General features: G+C 36.4%; 1 protein-coding gene across 1 annotated transcript in view; it reads right to left on the bottom strand.

Moving 5' to 3' along the window:
- myo16 (myosin XVI) overlaps positions 1–26,308 on the bottom strand; it is a 341,691-nt gene that overhangs the window by 34,257 nt on the left and 281,126 nt on the right. Inside the window, exons 28-33 of the mRNA XM_073846062.1 lie at positions 12,476–12,578; positions 11,526–11,622; positions 11,190–11,436; positions 8,923–9,218; positions 7,278–8,453; positions 1,129–1,281 (exon numbers count right to left, since the gene is read on the bottom strand). Coding sequence (XP_073702163.1) covers positions 1,129–1,281; positions 7,278–8,453; positions 8,923–9,218; positions 11,190–11,436; positions 11,526–11,622; positions 12,476–12,578 — 2,072 coding nt within the window. The remainder of the gene's footprint in view (positions 1–1,128; positions 1,282–7,277; positions 8,454–8,922; positions 9,219–11,189; positions 11,437–11,525; positions 11,623–12,475; positions 12,579–26,308) is intronic.

Below are 26,308 nucleotides of genomic sequence, written 5' to 3'. Positions count from 1 at the left end.
GAGAATATAATTACTCACGCCATGTCATCCAAGCTGTTCCTTTCTTCAGTCGAAAAGAAATTTAGGAAATTTTGAGGAAAACATTCCAGGATTTTTTTCCATATAGTGGACTTCAATAGTGGCCAATGGGTTGAAGGTCCAAAATGCAGTTTCAATGCAGCTTCAAAGAGCTCTACATGATTCCAACCAAGGAATAAGGGTCTTACTGAAGGAAACGATCTGTCATTTTCTAAATCAAAATAAAATTGATATACTTTTTAACCATAACTGCTCATCTTCCACTAGCTCAACCTCACGCATTACGTAGTCACATTGGCGGGAGTGCTAACTCAGAGTTTACAAAGCAAACTTGCAAAGAAAATCAAAAGGCCTTTGCAAAAAAGCTAACACAACGATGATGGACGATTTTGAAGTTGGAGGAGAAAACGAGATAGCCTACCTTTTTGAACCAACGTGCATGGATGAAGAACACTGCAAAAAATGCTTTTATTACTTAGATTTTTTGTCTTGTTTCCAGCCAAAATATCTAAAAATTCTTAAATCAAGAAGGATTTTCTAGACGAGTAAAAATTATTTTCTTGTTTTCAGAAAAAACAACTCAAAATTAAGTGAATTTTTGCTTAGAACAAGCAATAATCTGCCAATGGGGTAAGGAAAAAAAATCTTATCTCAAACAGAAAACAAAAACACTTAATTTTGACTTGTTTTTTTTTTCTGAAAGCAAGACAACATTTTTTTACTTGTCTAGAGAACCCTTCTTGATTTAAGAATTTTTAGATATTTTAGTTGGAAACAAGTCAAAAAATCTAAGTAAAAAAAGTGTTTTTTTGCAGTGAACCTTTTTTTTATATCTTATTTTGAAAATGGCTGATCATTTCACTAGATAAGACCCTTATTCTCAACTGGGATCATGCAGAGCCCTTTGAAACTGCAATTTGGACCTTTAACCCATTGATCCCCATTGAAGTCCAATATATGGAGAAAAATCCTGGAATGTTTTCCTCATAAACCTTAATTTCTTTTCGACTGAAGAAAGAAAGACATGAACATCTTGGAAGACTAAGGGGTGAGTAAGTTATCAAGAAATTTTTATTCTGGAAGTGATCTAATAACCTCTTGTGCCATTACCGTTGGTGATCTGGTTGCCGTTCTCAATGGGCGCTGGGTTTGAAGAGTTGGGAGAAGTGTGGTTGTTGGCGTTTTTGTCCTGTAACTGTGCTGAGGGAGAGATGGGGCCTTGATCCTCTCGACCTGGCAGGTTTATGTTGGAATTTGAGAGTCCTATGGAAAAGCAATAAATAAGAACATTCAATAAATACATTGATTCACATCAACACAATGTGTAACCTATGCTTCAGTACTACGTAAGGCTCCACAGACCATCTAAGCGTGACCTTCGATCTATGCGTTTCCAGTTTATGACAAAAAATGGTGACGACGTGACATGCAAGTTAACACCTGCCACATTGAGTCACTAACATTTCTGCAGGGACATATGCAGCTGCTCCGGCCAGGAATTGCGGGAATGATTGTGTCTGGCAATGACGTTGACAGCAGAGAGAGCGGAAGAACGAGGGGATGTTTAAGCCTCGTGGCATGTGCGTCTGCTTGGATCTGACCGCCACATGGATGGATATAGCACAGGGGTCAGCTGCCCCTTTAAACTCCTGTTAAAAGCCCTGTTTCCATTACAGCATGCTCTCACTCATGTCATGAGCATCTGACTTCACAGCCAGCGTCTGGGGTTATCAGAGATTCATTAACTGCAGCTTTGTGTCTGGGACCCCTGCTGACACCACCTTATATATTCACGAGGGAAACAGTCACATTGCATTACACTTGAGATTGGCAATTATGATCATGCGTGTCTGAACACTCATGTGGAATTGGGTTTGTCTTTTACAAAATATTTCATTTCAAAAGAGGTATTACATTTAATTTCAAGTCCTCAAGGCTCAGATACGGATTACTGTTTTAATTTTTATAATTAAACACTTTTTTTTGGTCAAATTATCAACATAATAGTTAAATGTGAAGTAAACATATTTTTGGGGTTAGTTCACCCCAAAATGAAAATCCTGTCATTAATTCATTAATTACTCACCCTCATGTTGTTTCAAACCTGTAAGATATTTGTTCAACTTTAGAACACAAAGATATTTTTGATGTAATCCAAGCACAGACAGCTATGCAACTGACATGTTCAGGGCCCAGAAAGGTAGTAAGGACATTGATAAAGTAGTTTATGTGACATCAGTGGCTCAATTGTAAGAATTGTTGAATAAAGTTGTTTTTCTTATTTTCGCACAAAAAGTATTCTTGTAGCTTTATAAAATTACTAATGAACCACTGATTGCAGGTCCTGGATTTCATCAAAAATATCTTAATTTGTATTCAGAAGATGAACAAAGGTCTTACAGGTTTGGAACAACATGAGGATGAATAATTAATAAAAGGATTTTCATTTTTGGGGGAACTAACCCTTTAAGATGATGTCCCATTGTGACATATGATCTGATTATAATTGAAACTGAAATTTATTTTATTACTTTCATCAAATGGCATAAATAATTCTTTTAAATATTAGGAATAACAAAAACAACTTTTATATATATGTACAAAATAACTGCTCTATTGTAATATATTTTTAATATGTAATTTATTCCTGTGATGCACAGCTGAATTTTCAGCATCATTACTTCAGAATTTAGTGCCACATGATCATTTAGAAATCATTCTAATTTTAATAACATGAAACATTTCTCATAAGTATTCAGTATTTAAAACAGCTGTGCTGCTCAAAACAAAAGCATTTATTTGAAATAGAATCTTTTGTAATATTAGAAATTTCTTTATTGTCACATTTTAATAGAATTATTACATTTCCATTTACGCTACTAAAAAAAACATAAAAAGATAAATGTGACTTTTCTCTCACATTTCTGACTTTTTTTTCTCAGAATTGTGAGATATAAAGTCACAATTTTGGGAAATAAAGTCGCAGTTCTAAGAAATAAAGTCAGAACTGCAAGATTTTCTGGCTTTCTTTTTTTTTTACATCTCGCAATTGTAAGAACATTATAGCCTTTCCCCCCCTCAAAATTGGACTTTCAGAATTGTGAGAAAAAAAGTTAGTATAGTGAGATGTAAACTTGCATTTGCGAGAAAAAAGTCTGTAATGCAAGTTATCTCACAATTCTGACTTTATGTCTCGCAATTGTGAGTTTGTATCTCACATTTCTGTGAAAAAAAATTTGTGAGAATTGTGAGAGTCACAATAACCTTTTTTTTAATTATTCAGTGGCGAAAACGGGCTTCCATACTTTTGATCAGTTTAATAAGTCCTTGAATTAAAGTATTAATGTATTGTGTGTATAATGAAATTAAAGTATCAAAACAACAACAACAGAGAAATACAGCTAGACAAAGTCTACAAATAAAGAATAATTAAATATAAAAAAATATATATGCATTTCAAAATGTGAGAGGGGTGAATAACGCCTAACCTTAAAAGGTGTAATAAACCGTGAGAAAAAATGTAGACATGTTGTAAACATACTTTGAAATATTTCTCAGGCATGACACTAGCACAAACATTATGACATATTAATGTTTGTTCATTTCACACACACACACACACACACACACACACACACACACACACACACACACACACACACACACACACAGTACTCTAGGGATTCACACACATTGCAGCGATTCACATCCGTCAGCAGAGCGGGAGACTTTGATATTTAATATTTCATAGCTACATCATCTCTTGTCCATGTAATATTTATGTGACCGGCGCTAATACCCCCTGTGCCCTTTACAATAAACTGAATCAAGACAGAGAGAGTGAGAGGAAGAAAAAAAAAAAAAATTATATATATATATATATATATATATATATATATATATATATATATTTTTTTTTTTTTTTTCATACAAACATATTGGCAGCAGGAAATTGGGTGGCTTTCAGGAACAACAACTAAACAACCTTATGCATGCACCACGTAATTAAAGCTCATTGATTGTCTCCATAATATCTCAGAAAACCCTTTTACACATAAGATGAACAAACTAGACATCTCAATCCTTCATTGAAATCAAAGGAAAGTCCATATTGTTGAAATGATCTTTGCTTTTAATTAGTGGTGGGCCGTTATCGGCGTTAACGTGCTGCGTTAACGTGAGACTCTTATCGGGCGATAAAAAAAAGTATCGCCGTTAATCTATTCTCAAAGTTGGGTTGGGAGCTGGGTCTACACTACGCAAGCTATGATGACTTTCACCTTGATAGTTTAGCACGGATGTGTACCTAGCCGAATTGCACTGTAGGGGGCGAGAACGAGTCTTCGAACCTGTGTGTATGCCTACTGCGAAATTACCACATCAAACGAGACGTGCTAACATGGATCCAGCTATGAAGCCGCCAGGTTTGCTTCAGGGGCAGGGGCGTTGCTAGACCCTTTTTACTGGGGCACGTGCCTGAGTTACAATTTACATTGATAATCCCGAAATAAAGACATTAAACTATATGCAACAACTGAATTGACGCTTCTAAAAGCAACGCAGTTTAACCAAAGACTATGCAGGCAGATATCCATGCCCGTGCGCATCTGTGGATTTAACTGCAACGCGCACGTCGCACAGCCTTTTACGCAGAAGTACATGCAGTGTAGGAATAGTTGGTTACACAAGTTTGTATAGTTAATTGTGTTGTAAATGCAATTGTCAAGCAGTTTGTGATGCATTTTGGAAACAGGAGGTGAGCCCCTGGTCTAATGCGCCACCTGGCTTGAGAAACCCGTTCTCAAAGACTTACTTTTAGTCATTATTTGGGTAGCACACATATTCTGAATGCCTTTGGCAGAATTCAAATTAGCCATTTTAATCTAGATTAATCTAGATTAATTCCAAGATTACACTGAGATTAATCTAGATTAAAAAAAAAAATCTATGCCCACCACTACTTTAAATCCATATATAGTTTAAGAATATCTGCTTCTGATTGATGCAATTAGTTGTAGTGGTTGCTAAGTTAATTGTATTGATCTTTCGTGATCTTGGTGATGCATATAAACAATAAGCAGACAGCTCATTCTCGCCACTAGATATTGGCCTTTGTGGTGTCCTTTAGATCAGTGATTCTCAACTCCAGTCCTCGAGGCCCACTGCTCTGCACATTTTGTATGTCTCCATCAATTAAACACACCTGATTCAGATAATCAGCTCGTTAGGAGAAAGATCCATGAACTTAACTGAGTGTGTCAGATTCAGAAACATACAAAATGTGCAGAGCAGTGGGCCCCGAGGACTGGAGTTGAGAATCACTGCTTTAGATGCAACCAATCATGTAAGTTGTCTAAGATATTCAGAATAAACTTGGCAGTTGCATATTTGTGAAACCACATTCAAGTTCTCATACTATATACAGTACTTATTTTGCACACAAGCACATATGGGTTGGGGTCATATGGGATCCATGCTCATAAATCCATGATGGGAGTAGATGTACACTAAAGCATCTTTAATTAAATACAAAGGTTAAGAGGAGGAGGCGAGGGAAACTGTGTTAGACACAGCATGCGAACTAAATCGTCAGGCCCGCCCAACATCCTCCCTAAGATTGCTTTCTCTGCAAATTATCTTATTTTAATGTGACATTTAACATTTGCTCTTTTCCTTAAATGGACATGTACCTAACGGGCATTATATATCAGTTAAAAAAAAGAAGCTAGAACACAATTCCAGATTATTCTGACTCAGTTCAACCTTTGGGCCCACGGTGCAGAAGCATTTAAGGGCAGTTGTTGCATAAGGATGTTGTCATGTCGTAACAAAAGTGATCCAGAGCAGATGTAAAATACAGTCTAAACCTCCATCATACAAAAGCACTCTGCTAGGATCGGAATCGGTTTCTGAGAGAGAACAAATTGTGGCTTTTATAGTAAATGGCTGTTTTATCAGCACTGACCTCACTGTTTTTGACAAACACAAAGCATGGCACTGGATGAGTCAAGAAAAACCATACTAAACAGGATGTGCCTTTCAGTAACCACATATATGAAATAACATTTAACCAGAAGAGTGCTGGGAAAGTTTCTATAATTTGACCAGACTATTTTAATGCTCCTGCAGCAAATTAAGCATGACCATGTGTGCTGGTGAGTGTAAACTGATGAGATATAAAAATCTGTGATTCAAGACAAATCTGTGATTCATGTCTCTGGAGTATGCACTCCAACACTTTAAAAGAGTAGTACACACAAATATGAAAATTGTGCAATCATTTACTCACCCTCAGGTTGTTATAAAACTGTATGACACAAAGTAAGATATTTTATAAATAGCATCTCTTCCTCCCTCTCTTAGTATCTCTCTCTTGTTCAATATTAAAGGGGAACCTTGGGTATTAAGACTTGTATGTCTCAATAAAACAAATTAAATCTCTTACAGAAATAAGTAATAGAAAACCCATAAAAGATTTACGTTAGGTTTGAAATATCCGTACTGAGAAATTTTAGTTTAGTGGCTATGGCATCAAATACATGCGTCGACATATTTATATCCTGTCAGAATGGCATCTAGCGTTTCTTGTCTCTGCCGTTTGTAAGCTCTTTCAGTAGAGCTTACTAAAAGCCTCAAAGGTATTAAGGCTAAAGTGGAGAGAACGAAGACGTGGGTCTTTACAAAGTTGTATTTGTCCGCAGGCATCTTTCTATTATTTTCTCCTCTTCTTATAGCTAGGAAAGCAGTAAAGATTTAAGGCCGGGGTATATTTCACATTTTGCGTCCTGATGCGTCTCACGACCAGTTGCGTCTGCACGGCTTGTACGATAAGTGCGTTTTGTCAAGTTCGACACATGCACAGGCATCTCTGCTGCCTTTTTCTTGCACCATCCGCGTGGTCTCAAAAAATTGCCTGCACACTGAGGGGGTTTGTAGCTGTCCACAAGCCCTCCTGATGGCGAAAATTACGTAATGCGGACAGTGCAAAGCTATTTGACTATGTAACTGTAACTAGGCTATGTGTAGACTGATTTCAGCAAAACTTAGAAATTCTGTTGCTCTATGGCACTTATAATGTTGCTTTTTTGACTGAGAAGCCTGATGTGGTCCAACACTGGATCAACTATAGGCAAAGTACTTGAGAGACCTTGGTTACTCATTATTTACACAATTCCATTTGGTGCCACATATGGCACCGGAATTACTTACAACACCTTTGGAACACATGTACCCAAACACATGCACACACTCTTACTCACCACTGTCACGGATCTTTCTTCCAGTGGTGGACTTGCGGAGCAGGCTGCGGCCTGAGCTGAAAAGGGTGTTGAGCTCATCTAGAGGACTGGTGAGGGGTCTCCCATTGGCAGGGTTGAAGAGCAGAGGTGAGGAGGAGCAGGAGTGAGCTCTGCGGGGCTCCGGCCTCGAGGTCTTTACTGGCGAGAAGGGAGGCTTGGAACTGCTTGGGGGCGTCTCTGCCAGACCATGCCCTATTTTATGGGAGACTTTGGAGGAATCGGTGGTAGCCACAGACGCTGCACGGCTCAGGGCCAAGAAGTTTGGTTCAGGGGGGAAGGGAAAGTGGGATGGGGGGCGGTAAGGAGGTGGAAGTGCTGCCGGAGGGGGAGGAGGGGGCGGAGGAGTTAAGGGTGGTGTGGACTTGTCTGGCATTAAGACGGAAAGACTCGGTGAGGAGTCGGCTCTTTGCCGTGTGTATTGTGGTGAGAGTGGACTGCCTCCATCCTGGCTGGAGTAGTTGAGGTTGGTTTCAAACACCGGAAGCTTCTTCACCTCTAGAGGGGTGAGGGGCGACTCATCTGAGGCAGGTGAGCAGGTAACAGGGGATGGAGGGAAGACTAAAAGTGGGGGACGGTGTGGAAGAAGGTTGGGGAATGGAGCTGGAATGTCACATCCCGTCCCATCTTTGCTCTGCTGCTTTCCCCCAAGCGTGCCGGAGTGCTCCATCAACGTCACAGGCCTCTTGACTTCCAATACCGGGGCAGGCAGAGTAGCGGTAGGGGGATTGACAACTTCAGGCTTCACCACCGGAGCTGACCCCACCTCATCAGGTGTGAAGTACTTCATTTCCTCGTACACCGCCTCTCCAATTTCTGGACTGTGGGAGTCAGCCAGGCTGAGGGCTCGGGAGGCCCCCACCATCTCGATATACACATCCTCCTCATCCTGGCAGGGGTAAAGACTTAGCACAGAAGAATGAGGTCCATCCGCAGATGCTGCTCGCTGGATGAGGCCTAAGCAGTGGCCGCCTCGTAACAGGCTGACAAGTTTCATGTCCGTGGGCCGTGCAGGAGAAGGTACAGAGATCTCCTCATAGGAGCCTGTCAGTTTGGTATTAGGACTGCGTTTGGGCTTGGGGGGTGGGATCTTCTTCATGGTGCTGTAATCATCACTGTGAGGGCGTGGTTTAGCGAGAGCTGGAGGCGTAGTTGGAAGATGGATGGGTTTGGAAGGAAAGGAAACAGTGATTTACTAGAATGCCAAGAGCAATTCTTAATATTGAGGTAGATTAAGACATTTTGTTCTGTGTTGTATGAAACACGTAACGGCCAAAAGTATGTGGACATCTTAAGTACTCCTTAAAATACATTGCACTTTTCTGGAAAAGTTTTCCACTAGATGTTGGAATAGGGATGCAAGTATTGCGCTCATTCTGAGTTAGACCTTGATGGTTAGACCTTGATGTTGCTTGACTGGGGTCTGGCTCCCAAAGGTGTTTGGCGGGATTCAAAATTTGGGCATTGTGCAGGGCAATACATCATGCATAATAGAAACAGGTGTCCACATACTTTTGAAAATGCAGTGGATGTTAGAGTTCATATTTATACGTACGATCAGAAGGAGAGAGTTGGGTTTTTGGTGGGCTTCCAGATGGAGAGGCTTGACCCTCAGCAGGACTGTCTTTGGGTGCAATACTAAGCCCCGCGCTCACCGCCTCATATGACGCACTCAGACGTGTATTGGGGTCTCGTTTGGGTTTGGGAGGAGGTTGTTTTCGTGGGGAGGAGAGGCTCCCTCCATTCCCCTCCTCAGTGGAGTGTGGCGCAGGCTGAAGGGCTGCTTTGATTGATGTCCCGATGCTGGAGTGTACCAAGCTGTCCATAACCAGGGGGAGAGGCACAGAGCTGGAGCGGAAATGCCTGAGCGGTCTGTTCCCCCCACGGCCTGCCACATCGTTAACTCTCCCATTTTTCTCAACAACCCTAAACAAAAGAATGATTGGATGAATAATTCAGAAAATTCAGCAAATGTGGAAATACGATTTCTAGTGCCGTTTCTGTCAGTCATCATGACTGGTATTAACCTGCTATCTTTTCCCCCTCCCCAGCCTAGCAAATCATTATTCATTCATGCGTTTATTCTTTCAATCATTCACTTACTATCAGACTAGAAGCATATGTCCTGTCTCAATGTATGATGGGTAGTGAAGGTGCTAAGCAGCTGCCATGTGTGAGAGGATCAGCCTCAACCTTCATAAAATCAATACACCAATGTCAAGCTGTCCATTCATATCTGGGCTAAGATTTCATTACACTACACTAACTAGAATGGGTGTTCCCTTAACAATAAAGATACAGAAAACACAATACTAGGCTTGTCAATCAATTAAAATTCTACACACATATATGTACAAACAGCAAACCTGCACTTGGTTTTCAGCATGCATTATTATTTAAGACACCAGTATGATAACAAATGATAACAACAAATTAGCATTCTAAACTCTATGACATACAGAACTAAAGCTTGAAAAGATTATTTACATTGCTGATTGTTTAAGTCTAAGCTGACTCCTGTAATACTCTAATGTGACATACACACTCTTGTTTTGATATTTCCCCTTTAATCTGGGCCTACCATCTGTTGTTCTCACAGGAAAGGCGATGGAGTGTTGGGGTGGGTGGTATTCGGGGAACGGGGGGTGGTGAGGGGTTACAGTGACTTAAAACCCTAAGGAGATTTCAGCGACCCAGAGTGGGGGTGGGCCTTATCTCTCTCTGATTAGCAGTATGGAGCTCCTCTTGACTCACTGATTGAGTTTGCCACATCTAGATTAGCTATGAAACCCCCATCACTCAATCACCTGCACCTCCCTCATTTGCGATGCTAAAAGTGAATGTACGTGATGAATGCGTGTGCGTGTTTTGAAGAACAAGAAGCCCACCCCCTTTATAAGAGCAGATGGTCATATGCAAAATGATTGAGATACTGCTGATGACAATGGCCACCCAAATACACCTGTGTGTGTTTATGCTTGTGTGAATAGATTTCCATAGAAAAATAATTTTGCTAAGCTCCACCCTTCCTATGGTACTAATCAGCACTTCCTTGGTAACTGTTGCATTGTGTCAGATAGTTGTTTATGCCTAATTTCTATGCAAGTCCTGTGTGTTTAGATGGTTTTGAAGTAGAGTGCCTGAAACATCTTTCACCATGGCTCATGCAAACCATTCAATCAGAAATGTTTTTTGTACCTTTTGACACTATTTATTGTTAAAAGTGTATTTTTTGCCTTTGGATTCAGTTTTGGCTATTGAATATCAATCGAATAGGCAGATCTGACCTTGCAGTTTGCAGACTTTTTCAGATGTAGATGGATGGTAGTACGTACTGTACTGTATGTACCACAGATAATAGCATCTACAACTAACTTGAGATTAGGCTTCCTTTTTGCTGAATTCCCACTAACAACATCTCAAAAAGTGCAAGTGCTTCTGACATCAGTGGCATTCTGTTCCCATTTTGTTTGCAAAGGGAGAACAAGGAGAACCAATAAAACCTCCCATGAATTTTTATAGGTTCCTCTAACCCAAGTGGAAAGGCACATTTTGGAGTGTCTAATATAATCAGACACTCAAATATAATTTAGTCAGTTAGAGTGTCTAATATAATCCTTCAAGAGCAAGTCTCACAGTAGCACAAACAGATCTGAGATGCCAGATTTGATTGAATTTCTTGTTAAGGATCCTCCAAGAGACATCAATGTGAACATGATTATTTCCTTTTATTTTAAGAACTAATTAAACAATAGAAACAGGAGTGCAACTTCTGAGAACCTTATTACCCTACATATAGCTGGTTTTAATGATTTTAAAGACAACTTACAGTGCATGGTAATTAAAAAGTAACACATTTTCTCCTATAAGTTTCACCTCTTGGGCGAGTCTTCTTCTTTCCCCACAGGTTCTGGTCGCTCGCCCAGTGGTGGAGCACTGATGTGACCCCGTAGTCGGTCGTTCTCTCGTGCTATATCGGCTGCGTTTTGGATGACCAGGCTGTCGTAGGCACGCATACCCAAGTCCTCTGCTCCCTGTAGGAACCGCTGGACATTACACTTCTCCTGCTTCCGAGATGTGAGCCTGCGACGCGCACATTGTCTGGCCAACCAGCCACGCACCACTGATTCACACATACACATGATTAAGCAAAAAATGAGCCTGGTGACAGATCATACTATATGACCACACAGTCTCAGGCGTTCACTTTACCTTTCTGACAGATAATAATCTTCCTGTGCAGTTGATGGCAACGGTCATTAAGGTGATCAGCCTGCCAGTATCTCAAGAAAACCTTACTGTTCCCCATCTGAGTAAGAGAAGAGAAAAGGCAGAGAGATAGGTAATCATATTAGCTCTGTTCCAAAATTTAGTTTGCTGTCTACTACCTATATACACAGGACCGTCAGTCATAGGCTCAAGGGTCTTATGTTGTTAGGATCCATTTGTTTTGTCAAGCTGGACAAAACAAAAACTATTCAGGTAATTTGGACTTTTGCAAACTAGTCCTAGATTTTACACCCAGTCTGAACCAAACCAGTGCGGGAACATTCTCTGGAGAGTGAATATCAATATTTATCAAAAAAGTCGAACTTTCCATTCATCGTCATAAATGGACGCCAAAACGTTCGAAAGGGGCAGGGCCACTTTAAGTAAAATCCCTATAACTCTTGAACGAAATGAGATATCGTCCCCAGAACCTTTCTGACCCTGCACAGACAGCAATACAACTGAAATGCTCAAGGACATTGTTAAAATAGTCCATGTGACATCAGTGGTTCAACCATAATTTATTGAAGCCAGAAGAATACTTTTTGTGCACAAAGAAAACAAAAATTTCGACTTTACTCAACAATTTCTTCTCATAACTATGACTGAACCAGTAATGTCACATGGACTATTTTAATGGTTTTTGAACTTTTTTGAACCTTGAGCATGTCAGTTGTATTGCTGTCTATGCAAGGTTAGAAAGCTCTCGGATTTAATCCTAAATATCTTCATTTGTGTTCCAAAGATGATGAAGATCTTACGAGTTTAGAAAGACACAAGGTTGAGTAATTAGTGACAGAATTAATTTTTTTAATTTTTAATCCATGCTCAATAGTTTTGCAACAAAGAATCTCTGTCTCCTCAAAGCAAGGTAGACATCTTTGGTAACTCACCTGCCAGCCCTGGAGTTTACAATGCTGCAGAATGTGGCGGCACTTCTCCTCTGCGGATGCTTTCTTCCTGTCGGTGAGGATGGTGTCCACTAGCTCTCTGTATCTGCACAACAAACCCACAGAACATCAGTGTCACCCACATACTCAACTGCAGAGGAACTTCATGAACCCATTACTGCTGTGTTATAGCCTGAAAGTCACTAATGCCTGTACGGGAATGCTGTCTGTATGAACCATAAGGACTACCCACTTCCTGATTGCCTTTTTTAACAGGGCTGTGATTTTCAAATGCAATAACCATACACGACTGCTGAGGTTAAGCTACAAAAGACAATGCTCAATCAGCTACACTCCCTTGGTGGGAAAACCCACCGAGAGATGCAATTCGAGGGTCAAAGGGTTTCAGTGACATCTGCTGCGGTGGCTGTTGGCAAGGCAACCATTCACAGAGAAAGGTCAAACTTGGAGAGCTCTGCTGCATTGTTCTAGAGTAGAGGGATCAAGCATCTGTGGTGCGAGGGGGTAAGCTGTAGACACACCCCTCGAACATGTGCGTATGTGTGTTTGCGCTTTTGGATTATGCATTATGAACATCTGGCACAGGGGAATGGTGTTTAATAATCAACGGTACTAAAGGGAGAACTCAAGCATGCGTGATGCCTGCTAATAACATCCTAAAACAATTGCTTGAATTCAATTTGTTGCTTTTCAATTTTAGGTTCAGAACATGAATGTACTTTCACAGATTGTTCGTTCATAAAAATCAAGGTCTATACAATAATGAAAGCCTATACAGTACTCCACTCAAGGTTTTCCATTTTCATGCTTGACAAAACCTTGCTATGAATTGGCCTCATTTTATGCTTCATCATAAAGATTTCCTTATGGATTTTTAATTTTTTTTTTTTTTTTATATCATGAACTTCCAGATACAAGATGTTAAATGTAAACTGCAAGGGTGGTACATTCATAGGATAATATGATTGTTTAACAATATGAGAGAAGAGATTGTTATTTCTTACTAGGTGTTACTATCCACCTTATTTTTCCCATAAGAGAGGAAGTGGATATGTAAATTTCATGGGTCAGGTGTCCGGTCTCATCTGTGTCCAGTTATTTTTAGCTGTACAAAACAGCTAGTTTTGCTGCTTGATATTTATTTATTGCAAATTGGTCTGTCTTACAATGTTATTTTAATGTATTATCTTAATTGTGAGCACACCGTTTTGTAGTGCAAATATCATAATATAATAAAAAATATCATTATATGTTAATACTACACATATGATAATAACATGAATAACCCAGCACCATTACTATATGGCTGACACTATAACATAAGCTGCGTTTCCATCCACCTATTTTTATGAGCATTTTGGAATATCGCATAAAAAAATCTCTGGATGGAAACGCCAAAATGCGCATAAAAAAACGTATGCACACAACTGAGTAGGATAAACTTTTTATCCGATAAGGAAAAATGCGCATAAACTACGATGGAAACACTTTTACCGAATAAATTCCTCCATGCGTATTAAAAACATCATGTGACTGCACGATGGAACGGGATAACTCGACTAACCAGCGGACCCATCTTGTTGCACAGCATCAGAAATGTTGTATTGGTCATTCTGAAATGTTTCCTTCACCAGTTTTGTCACTTGACCACCACATTCAGATTTTTTTTTATAGTAATAGTAATAAAAATCATTTAGTTCAGTTAGAGAACAAACAGTGCAATTAAAAACTGAACACAGCTGCTCAACAGTCGCATCACAGATCCGCGGCAGGAGTCCGATTTAATTCATCACACGAGGAGTGTGAGCCGAGTGTGGTAAGAAAGACAAGACCTTGGCGAAAGATTTTTGAAACAAAATGCAAAACCGCCTGTTTTAAAAATATTTTGGATTTTAAAAAGGCCTGTTGACTGCTGCCGTTTATCTAAAAAGTGATTTTGGAAGCTCATTGGAAGAACATTCGATTCTTATTCATTCCACCGTGTTCGCTGATTTTCAGTAGGCCTGTTTTTTTTATAATTACACTTTATGTAAGTTACTTAACAGTTATTTTATTTTTGTTAATACATTAATAATTCTGTGTTTAATATAGACTAAGTGAGTTTGTCGTACTCTTTTGTTGTCGTCCATTCAATCATTTGACGCCGAATTGCAGCTAATTCGAAAATTTCGTAAAAGTAAAATGCTCATGCACGGGCATTTACAGGCTATTTTAAAAATGAAGAAAAGCGTGGGAACGTGGGAAAACTTTAACGAACTACCCCCGTCGGTGATACCGGTATTGCCTGTGTTGCCACGTCAATTAACCGGTGGGATAATTAAATAGTTAATAAAAATAATAAAAGTTAAATTCACATTTCTGGATGGAAACATAGCTATAGTTAGCAGTTCTACATTTTGTAATGCTCTGCAAAATTTTGCAGGTGAATTACATTCATTTCAATAGGAATTAGTGGGATTGGGAGGATCGGTTGGGGGCGAGTTACCACGTAAATATTTTGCTCATAATCAAGATTTTCTGTGCTGACAAACAAACAAACAAACAAACAAAAATACTTTTTTTGAAAGTGACTTTTGGGGGGGGGGGGGGCATTTTTGCCTTTATTATGATAGGACAGATCAGACATGACAGGAAACAAAGTGGGAGAGAGATGGGGGGCGGGATCGTGGAAAGGTCCTCGAGTCGGGATTCGAACACGGGACGCCCGGAGCGCAACGGCGCTGTATGTCGACACGCTGCCCACAAGGCTATTGGCGCCGACTGAAAGTGACTTCTGTGTGAGCAATGATTTATACATTGTTACATTTTAATACTGAAAATAGGCTGTTTACCACCTGCACAATTTTGCCTAAATTTTGCAATTGTGACCACACCTTAAACAGGGTGTCTACAGGTTTGACCAAGTTAAATTTAAGACATTTTAAGACTTTTTAATACCATTTTCAAACAAAATTTAAGACCAAATTGAAAGTCCCGCAAAAGTCTAGCACAAAACTATGAAGATATTTTAAATTATTATTTTATTTAACTGATTATTCTTGGGAATATTCAACAGAAAACACTATTCCAGAAGAAGAAATTATTTTCTATTCCATGACAAAGTCAAGGCTCTCACACACTTTGAAGCCAATGTAACAGTGTAACAAACACGGATTTTGAGTCATGGATCGGATCATTTTTCGGATCAGAAAAAAAAAAAAGTTTGTTTTTTCCTAATTACTGAATGCTTACTTTAGGTAGGCTACTTCTCATCCACAGCAAAAACTACTATCTGAACTAAAGTTCAGTAACAAAACAAGAACAATTACACAAATGACAAGTGTAAATGAATACAACATAAAGTTAGTAATAAAATCAATAACACTAGTATTCAGGAGGGGAAATTTAATAATTAATTGTAAAATAACTAGTGATTCTCACTGCAGGTATTTATAGGACGCTGTCTCTTTAAGGCCAAATGCACGCATCTCTTTCTCAGCTGTTTCGGTTCACTGAAGACATAAACGACTGTTAAACAGAATACCAAAACGGGTATTAAGACATGACTTGGTATGTACGTTTCCGGTCAAATAGCAGTTAAAGAGGAATCAATCTGTGTGAATCGCGCCGCGCGCCTCTCTCTCTCTCTCTCTCTCTCTGCGCGTGCTCGCGCCAGTTGTGTGCGGCAACGTAAAAACATGTGCTAATTATAAACTTTTACTCTATGATGGTTAAACTTAACAGTTAATCTGCAAATCAAATGCGTGTAGTTGGGCGGAAACCCGCTAAATCTGGCAACACTGAGGCGTTGTCAAGCAAGCGCGTGTCTAGCAACAGAACAGATTTAGAACCTGCGCAGGAGATTCTCCTCAAAACGATAAACTTTTCCTTTTCAAAGTGTAAAAAATTTAAGACCCTTGGATTTAGATTTAAGACAAATTAAGACATTTAAAGGCCTTATTTTAGGACAACGGAATTTAAGACTTTTTAAGACTTTTTAAGGATCCGCGGCCACCCTGTTAAAGGGTTAGTTCTCTGAAAAATGAAAATTGTGTCACACAGTGAATATGTGACACTAGAAAGTGGAAATCATAGTTTTTTCTTTTTATGCCAAAAACCATTAGGATATTAAGTAAATATAATATTCTATGAAGATATTTTGTGAATTTACTGTAACTATAATGTACCTACTGTAAATATATCAAAACCTAATTTTTGATTAGTAATATACATTGCTAAGAACTTCGGCAACACTTTTTCATGCTTATTAGCATGCATATTACTAGAATATTAGCCATTTATTACTTTTAAAGGTTGTATCAGCGATTTCTAGCCTGAAACATAAAGTGTCAAATTCAGCTGACCTTTCACCACGATCCGCTCACTGCCTGCCCCATAAATTGTCTGTGAAAAAAACCGCGTCTCTGTGGTCAGCCTAGGGTCCGAGATATGCCAAAAAAAAAAACAATCGACACTACCAACCTTTCCACAGATAAACAAACAGTGTTCCAACCAATCAGCGTCAGGCGTTTGGTGTTGTCGACTTTCGCTCCGCCTCGCTCACATCCCTGCACCAGTAGGAAAGTCCACAACACCAAACCCCTGACGCTGATTGGTTGGAACACTGTTTGTTTATCTGTGCAATAGTTGATAGCGCCAATTGTTTTTTTGGCATATCTCGGACCCTAGGCTGACCAGAGAGACGCGGTTTTTTCACAGACAATTTATGGGGCAAGCAGCGAGCGGATTGTGAAGAAAGCTCAGCTGAAATTGACACTTTATGTTTTAGGCTAGAAATCGCTGATACAACCTTTAATTAAGCACATATTAATGCCTTTTTCTACATGACCTTATTCTACACCCCTAATCCTACCCAATACCTAAACTTAACAACTACCTTACTAACTACAGTATTAATAAGCAGCGAATTAAGAATTTATCGAGGGAAAAGTTGTAGTTAATAGTGAATAAGTGTTCCCTTTTCTAAAGTGTTAACAGAACTTCATTTGGACAACTTTAAAAGCGATTTTCTCAATATTTAGATTTTTTTGCACCCTCAGATTCCAGATTTTCAAATAGTTGTATCTTGGACGAATATTGTCCTATCATAACAAACCACACATCAATGGAAAGCTTATTTATCAGCTTTCAGATGATGTATAAATCTTATTTTCAAAAAATGTACACTTATGACTGATTTTGTGGTCCAGGGTCAAATATTCTCATGGCGTTTCAATTTCGTTTTTCACTCAAGTGTCAAACTGGATGTGTCAATAACACAAACAGTTTTTTGACTCGAGTTGACATTTTTTTAACTTGCACAGAAGACATGGTATCGCCTGTTCACAGCAATCGTGTTGCCCAATTGGCGCCATTCACATCGCCCGCCACGAAGTTGCGTCTATTTGCGACTTTGCATTGACTTTGTATGTAATCTAATTATGCGAATTATTAAATTAGTTTTGGTGTGTACACCTCATAAGACCTTTGCTCATCTTCAGAACACAAATTAAGATATTGATTAAATTTGAGAACTTTCTGACCCTGCATAGACAGCAACACAACTGAAACGTTCCAGGCCCAGAAAGGTAGGTATGTCAGAATGCCAGCAGTGAGGTCAAGAATTTTGATTTTTGCACAGAAAGTATTCTTGTAGCTTCACAAAATTACAGTTGAACCACTGATGTCAAATGGACTATTTTAATGATGTCCTTACTACCTTTCTGGGCCTTGAACATTGCGTTGCTGTCTATGCAGGGTCAGAAAGCTCTCGGATTTCATCAAAAATATCTTTATTTGTGTTCTGAAGATAAACAAAGGTCTTACGGGTTTGGAACGACATGAGTTAGTGATTGACAGAATTTTCATTTTTGGGTGAAAAAAATCTTTCATTCCACCTGCATATTAACAGTATTAAACTTGAAAAAAAAAAAATGAATGTGTTTCTGCAGGCAGCTGCATTATGGGCCATTAATGTGTCATGCCCGTGATTCGTGATGCAAGAAATATTGGTGTGAGACTGAAAATTGACATCCCGACTTTCAAAAAATACACAATTCCCTCACTGTTTCCACTGAGCAAAGCTTGCATACTCTGGTCAAGGGGCACATGGTGAACAGATGGAAGGGTGGGATTGTAGAGATGTAGTGTATTGGGGGCTTCTCCATACGCTCAGTCAACCCCTTGCTTAAGCCAAATTAACTCAGAGTCTCCCTTTCAATGTGATTTACAGTAGCCTGGTGCTTCTGAACCTTCCCTAACCCTTCTTCTATGACCAAGACCTACGGCTTCCCACAGGAGTCATCAACCATGAAGGGAGCCAGGGGAAACCAAAGACCTCTTGTATATGAATATGAAAATTATCGATGCCCTCACAGTTTGTAGGGCCTTCGGGGATTGAGTCATATGAACTCAACAGGGTCGACTGCCTGGCAGTTAAGCGCCGAACTGGGATTACGCGAGGGGGGAGATCTACCTCAATATTCAGAGTAAATAGCCACAATAAAACAGCGAGGATGACAACAAACCATCATCTCTTATTCTGAGCATCATTATGGCGGTAAGAACCGCTGACGGCATTTCTGCTGTCAGAGACTGTGCTCGTGTATGAGTGTGCATATTAATGCATAAATCAAAAGGCTATACCTCTCAAAGTACTGGAGCAGAGCGTACCAGGGAAAAAAGGGGAAGGTACAGAGAGAGCCTTATGTAAATCAGTGTATTATTGCAGGGTTTCCTGTTCCCAGCTGTTATCCATTAAGCCTCTCACTAGGTGAAAAAAAAAAATCACATGAGTGTTTGTGTAAAACAAATAAACCAGATAAAATGCTAAGGCAGAGGCAGTTGGTGGTTCATGTTATGAGGATCTTTTTAGATTGAGAAGATTGAGAACGAATTTTGCATTATCATGTATACTGTAGGTATTCATGGAAAAATATACTTTTGTGCATTAGAAAAAAAGAAACAAAAGGGCATACATTTACAATGTATGTAAACCTGCTTCTTTAAAGATTTTTCTCTTGGTCTTTGTTCATCTTTCCAGATGATTGTATATTTCACTTACCAAGGCCATATTAAATGAATCCAAAATGACAGTAAAAATATTTATATTGTCATAAAATATTTCGATTTCAAAATACTTGAAATTGAAATTCCTATTCATTAAACAGGGTTCTTACACCTTTTCCAAAGTAAAATTCAAGCACTTTTCAAGCACTTTCAAGGTGCATTTTCAAGATTTTCCAGCACTGTGGTAAATTACATATTCACATACATGAGTTCTTAATTTTAAATCAGATGTTATTGTGCTATTAAAAAACAACTGTCTAGATTGCATATAACATTGCCCCACATAAATAGTCAACATTCAGTATACAAATTATATAATTTAAAATATATAATTAATATAATTTACTGAGTATCTGTAGTATTTTAAAAATAAAATTTAAAAGCTTTTTAAGACCTGCACAAATAAAAGTAATACTGTATGAGTGGAGTAGGGCAATGTCTATGGTAACATTAATGACTGGTATAAAATGACTGTAAAAAAAATATGATAAACTAAAATTCTAAAACTTGAAAACTTTCTAAAACTTGAAGGATTTTCACAAATACGTTTCACATTTCAGCCTAAAAGTACTAAAAGGTAGTCAAAAAGACACTATAAAATTAATAATAAAACTTAACTGGCCCAAATGAAAAAATACCATTTTTTAAACATTGAAAATATTTTTGATTGACATTTAGACTCCTATCTGATTTTCTATTCACAAATATCAAGGTATTTTTTTCACTATTTACAGTGTATCTGCAGAAGTTTATAATATCAATTTAAGGCAATTTATGACCCTTTTTAAGAGCTGTACAAGTAAAATGAACACCGTAGTGGGGTTGAACAATGTACAGTAACATATTAAGCCATAAAATGACATGATTTATCATTTAGATTTTCACAAAAACAAAACATATTATACAATGGCATTTCAGCATTTATATTTTTAAAATGGTATAATTTATTATATTTATTTAAAACATAAATATTGCTGTCTTAATTGTTTAGATTTTTAGAAAGCACATAACTTCTTTTACATTTACAACTCTTATGTGTTTGCTGCATAAAAACATGGGTCAATATTTGTAATAATCTTACTAAACCGCTGAATATTCGCAAATTCATTCCCTGTCACGAGGGGGCGCTTTAGGAGCGCTGAAATATTACGGTTTCCTTTTATCAGGCGTGAAATGAAAATGCCCTTCAGATGCAGTCATATAAAGACATCAGTGCCGCGCTTTGACTTTGAAACGTGCAGCGTGTATGTTTATTCAATGACATCATTGCCTTTTGAAGTTTTATCCAGCCCTATCGCGATTCTCGTATTTCCGTCCCTAACTCTTAAACTTATAATTAAGCCTTTTCTTATACTATTTAATACATTTAAAACTTTTTATGACCTTAAATTTGATACAGCTAAATTGATGAGTTTATAAGGACCCGCACGAGCCCTCTACTTTAAGATAGTCCAGTGAAACATTTTGGTAGCCCGACTGGAAAACACAATAGCCCCGGGACATCAGGCTGGCAATTTTGCGATCCCCAAATTCTCGTTTTAAACATAATTCTTATTTGTCGTTTTCAAGACATCGAGGACTGATGCAACAACCTCCTGATAACTGGCATGTTTTATCTACCGCTCTGTTCCATCAGAGGGCGCGCATCAAGAAAGACCGGCGGATCACAGTACAGCCTCACGTGCACACTCGAGCGGAGCTGTTTTTTTCTTTTCTTTCTTTTACATATTATAAGCATAACAAAAAATAACTATTTAGTATGAAAGCGAATTAATATGAAACCGATGCAACTGCATATTCAAGCACTTTCAAGCACTTCATCCAAAATCCAAGCATTTTTCAAACCTTGAAAACACTACATTAAAATTCAAGCATTTTCAAGGAATTCAAGCACCCGTACGAACCCTGATTAAAGAATCTTGAACAAAATGCATAACTATATTAAGCACTGCTTAAACAAACAAACATACATACATACATACAAACAAACAAACAAACAAACAAACAAACAAAAAACACACAAAAACAACAAATAGAATTAAAATAAAGCATATTAGAATGATTTATGAAGGATCATGTTGCACTGAACACCGGAGTAATGACTGCTGAAAAAACATTTTGTCATCACAATAATAAATAGCATTTTAAAAAGTAATAATATTCTACAATATTACTATATTCTGATCAAATAAATGCACCCTTGGTGAGCATAGACACTTACGTCAAAAACAGAAAAACTCTCAGATAACACTTGCCAACTCCAGACTTTTTTTGAACATTAATGAGAAAGATGTCACAGAAAAATCTCATTTAAGTTCATTTATTGTCAAAAAAAGAAGAAGAAAAAAAAAAAAATATATATATATATATATATATATATATATACTGTTGTTCAAAAGTTTGGGATCAGTAAAACTTGCAAGACTGCATTCATTTGATCAAAAATACAGGAAAAAAACCCATAATATTGGAAAATGTTATTACAGTATAGAATAATGGTTTCGATTTTAATATACTTTTTTTTCTTGTGATGCAAAGCTGAATTTTCATCAGCCATTACTCCAAATCATTCTGATATGGATATTTATTATATTTATTATAAATGATCAATGTTGAAAACAGTTGTGCTGCTTAATATTTTTTGTAACCTGTGATTTTTTTTTTCAGGATTCTTTGATGAATAAAAAGTTAAAAAGAACAGCATTCATTCAAAAAATATATATTTTCTAACAACGTAAGTCTTTGCTATCACTTTTTATCAATTTAACACATTCTTGCTCAATAAAAGTAATAATTTATTAAAAAAAAAAAAAAAGAAAGAATAAAAATGTACTGACCCCAAACTTTTGAACAGTAATGTATATTGTTAGAAAAGATTTCTATTTTGAATAAATGCTGTTTGTTTTAACTTTCTATTCATCAAAGAATCCTGAAAAAAGTATTACAGGTTCCAAAAAAGTATTAAGCAACACAACCGTTTCCAGCACTGATAATAAATCAGAATGTGACACTGAAGACTGGAGTAATGATCAGCTTTTTATTACAGGAATAAATTACATTTTAAAATATATTAAAAAAAAAATATAATATTGTGAAATATTTATTTAATTTAAAATACCTGTTTTCTACAGGTATTTTAAATTAAATAAATATTTCACAATATAATTTTTTTTTTCTGTAGTCTTGATCCTAAATCTTACTGATCCCAAACATTTGAGCCGCAGTCTATGTAAAACTAAAAGATGTTTCTCATAATATTTCTAATTTTTCCAGATGAAGTTTTTATTGATTATTTCATTTAGCAAGGCCACATTAAATGGATCAAAAATGACAGTAAAGACGTTATAATGTCATGAAAGATTTCTATTTCAAAATACTGTTCTTTTGAACTTCCTACCCATTAAAAAATATATTTGATAATGATTAAAACAAACAAATAAGCAAAACATTTTAAAAATGATTTTAAAATGACACTTAAGACTAGAGTAATAATGCTGAAAATGTAGCTTTATAATAATTTACATTTTATAATAAATTACATTTTAAAATATATTCACATAGAAAACAGTTATTTTAAATGGAAATAATGTGTCACAATATTACAGTTTTTCCTGTATTTTTTGATAAAATAAATGCAGCCTTGGTGAACATAAGAAACCTCTTTAAAAACCATTAAAAATCTTACTGATCCCAAACATTTGAGCAGCAGTGTATGTGAAACTGCTTCTTTAAAGATGTTTCTCATGAGGTTTCTCATGAAGCAGGTCTTTTTATTGAAGTTTTTATTGATTTATTTCATTCAGCAAGGCAACATTAAACTGATCAAAAATGACAGTAAATCGTTTATAATGTCATAAAAGATTTCTATTTCAAAATACTGTTCTTTTGAACTTCCTATCCATTTAAAACATATCTTTGATAATGATTATAAAAACAAACAAAAAAAAATAGTAGAATGATTTCTGAAAGATCATGTGACACTTAAGATGATTTTAAAAGGTAATTCTTTTACATTTTAATATTATTTCACAATATCACTATATAATGTTGTACTGTATTTTGATCAAATAAATGAACCTTTGGTGAGCATAGGAGACTTCTGTCAAAAACAACAAAACTGTAGGTCAAATTTGACCTTTTTTAACATAAATGAGAGAAATTACTTGGAAAAGTTTGACAGAAACATCTCAAAATAGATGTTTGAGATGCTAAAAAATAAAATAAAATATGTAACTGCAAACATGTGCATTTCTTTCTTCTTTGGAAAACAAAAGAACATTTTGGACAATGCATTTTTTCCCTACATAGTCATTGGGTCATAGGGTCATTTTGGATTCCACTGCCTTGGACAAACATTGACAAAAACAACCTTCTTCACAAATTCTTTTGTGTTCCTAAAAATAAAGAAATCATACAGGTATGAATAGAAAAGCAAGGACACGAGGATGAATAACAGATGACAGGATGCTTATTTTAGACTAAACCATCTCTTTAAGAACATGATAATGAATACTTGAGTTTTTCACTGCCTCCCTGCAACAGATCCATGCATTCGTTTCTGAGTCTGTGAGTGATACAGTGAGGATGCTGCATTGCGTTTAAAGGGGGATGAGTACTTTATCCTGAGGCTTGAGATAAACCGTGATAAATAAGCCTGTCATATTCATTAGTGCTGGGCCAGAGACTACCACACACCTCAGGCTACACACCACACTTCATTCATAAACACCAAAAGGCTAGCATGACAGAGAAGAGAAAGAATCAAATCGTCCTAGAACTTCTCAAACGCACGTCACACGTGTATAAAAACCAACACCCATTGAAAAATATAATAACTTTCCCTTCACCCTCACACATGCTCATGAACGGCTTGATGGAGGCGCGGGAGGTTGTGAATGGGCTCTTTGTGACTCGCAGCCTCTTTTCTGCCTCTGCCTCTGGAAGTCAAGGCGTCTTTGGAAGAGAAGTGCTGGATAGAGGGTACACATGACTCCACATCATAAGCAAACACAAAGCCGCATTTATCCAAGGCTTCACTTCTTTATTTACCCACAAGTCAACAGAAAATCAGCACACACGTGCACTCGGACAAAGACTGGCACACGGTGCGAGAAAAAGGAAAAATGTTTCAAACAGAAACAAGTGAACGCCTGAGAGAGCTGGCAAATATGTTGAATAATAACATACGATTTTATGTTTGTTTTTTTCAGTCAATACAACAATAGCATCATTAAGAAAAAAATAACACTTTCATTCAGCAAATATGCTTTGAATTGATTGAAAGTAACAGGTAACAGGAAAATATATACATACATGCCTGTTCATAGGTTTGGGATCAGTACGATTTTTAATGTTTAATGAGAAGTCTCTTATGCTCATCAAATTTCAATTTATTTGATTAAAATACAGGAAAAAAAATATATATATAATATGAAATGTTATTGCAATTTAAATTAATTCAAAATTTAAATTACTCAAAATAGCAATCTTTTCTAAAAAGAAAGAAAGACAGAAAGAAAGAAAATTACTGACCCCAAACTTTGAACGGTAATGTATATATATATATATATATATATATATATATATATATATATATATATATAAATATAAATTATGTCACTGACATAACCTGTGGAAAACAAAATAAAAAATGTAGGACAATGAGGGGTTTTTTTCCTTTCCATATAGCCATTGCATCATCCTGTGTAATTTTGGATACCACTGCCTTGGACAAAAATAACTTTCTTCAAAAAAATCTTAGATTAGATTGTAATTTAAATGTAAAATTTGAAATAATATTTAAGAAAAATATATAATTTATAAAAATGCTAAATGTACAGATCAAGGTTTTTTTTTAACTTGAGTTGAAGTTCAAGTTCAATTTTGCGATTAAATAATAATAAAAAGTATCATTATTATTATTGTTATTATTATTATTATTAAATCTGAAAAAGTAATTTCAACGTAAAATATATTTTACATTGAAAAGAATATTTAAGAAAAATAAATAATTTGTAAGAATATTAAACACACAGATCAAGTTTTTTTAACTTGAGCTTAAAATCAACCTGAAGTTCAATTTTGTGCTTAAATAATAATAAAATATCAACAATAATAATTATTATTATTAAATCTAAAATAAAAATGTAATTTCAGTGTAAAATAAGAAAGAAAATGTAAGAAAAATACATAATTTATAAGAATGTTAAATGCACAGATCAAGTTTATATTTTTTTTTTAAGTTGAGCTTAAGTTCAACTTCGAGTTTAATTTTGTGATTAAATAATCATGGAAAAAAATAATTATGCTATTTCGATATAAAATAAGAAATAATGTTTAAAAAATATTGAATGCACAGGTCAAGTTTTTTCAACTTGTGCTTAAATTCAACTTAAATTCAAGTTCAATTTTGTAATTAAATAAAATAATTTATAAGAATATTAATTTCACAGATAAAGATTTTTTATGATTAAATAATAATAAAAACAATTATTATTGTAATTATTATTATTATTATTATTAAATATAAAAATATATAATTTAAGTTCATTTCTTGACAAATAAAATACTAATAACAACTATTTTTATTTAGATGCAAAAAAAAAAGAAAGAAAAAAATATATAAATTATGTCACTGCAAACCTGTGGAAAACAAAATAAGAAAATGTAGGACAATGAGGTTTTTTGTAAAAAGTAAATCTGAATAAAAAATATTGTTATATGTTAATATGTTGTCATTTCAATGTAAAATAAGAAAGAACATTTAAG

The sequence above is a fragment of the Garra rufa genome, chromosome 8, assembly GCF_049309525.1.
Source record: "Garra rufa chromosome 8, GarRuf1.0, whole genome shotgun sequence".
NCBI lineage: Eukaryota > Metazoa > Chordata > Actinopteri > Cypriniformes > Cyprinidae > Garra > Garra rufa.
This window is presented reverse-complemented; position numbering and strand designations above follow the sequence as displayed.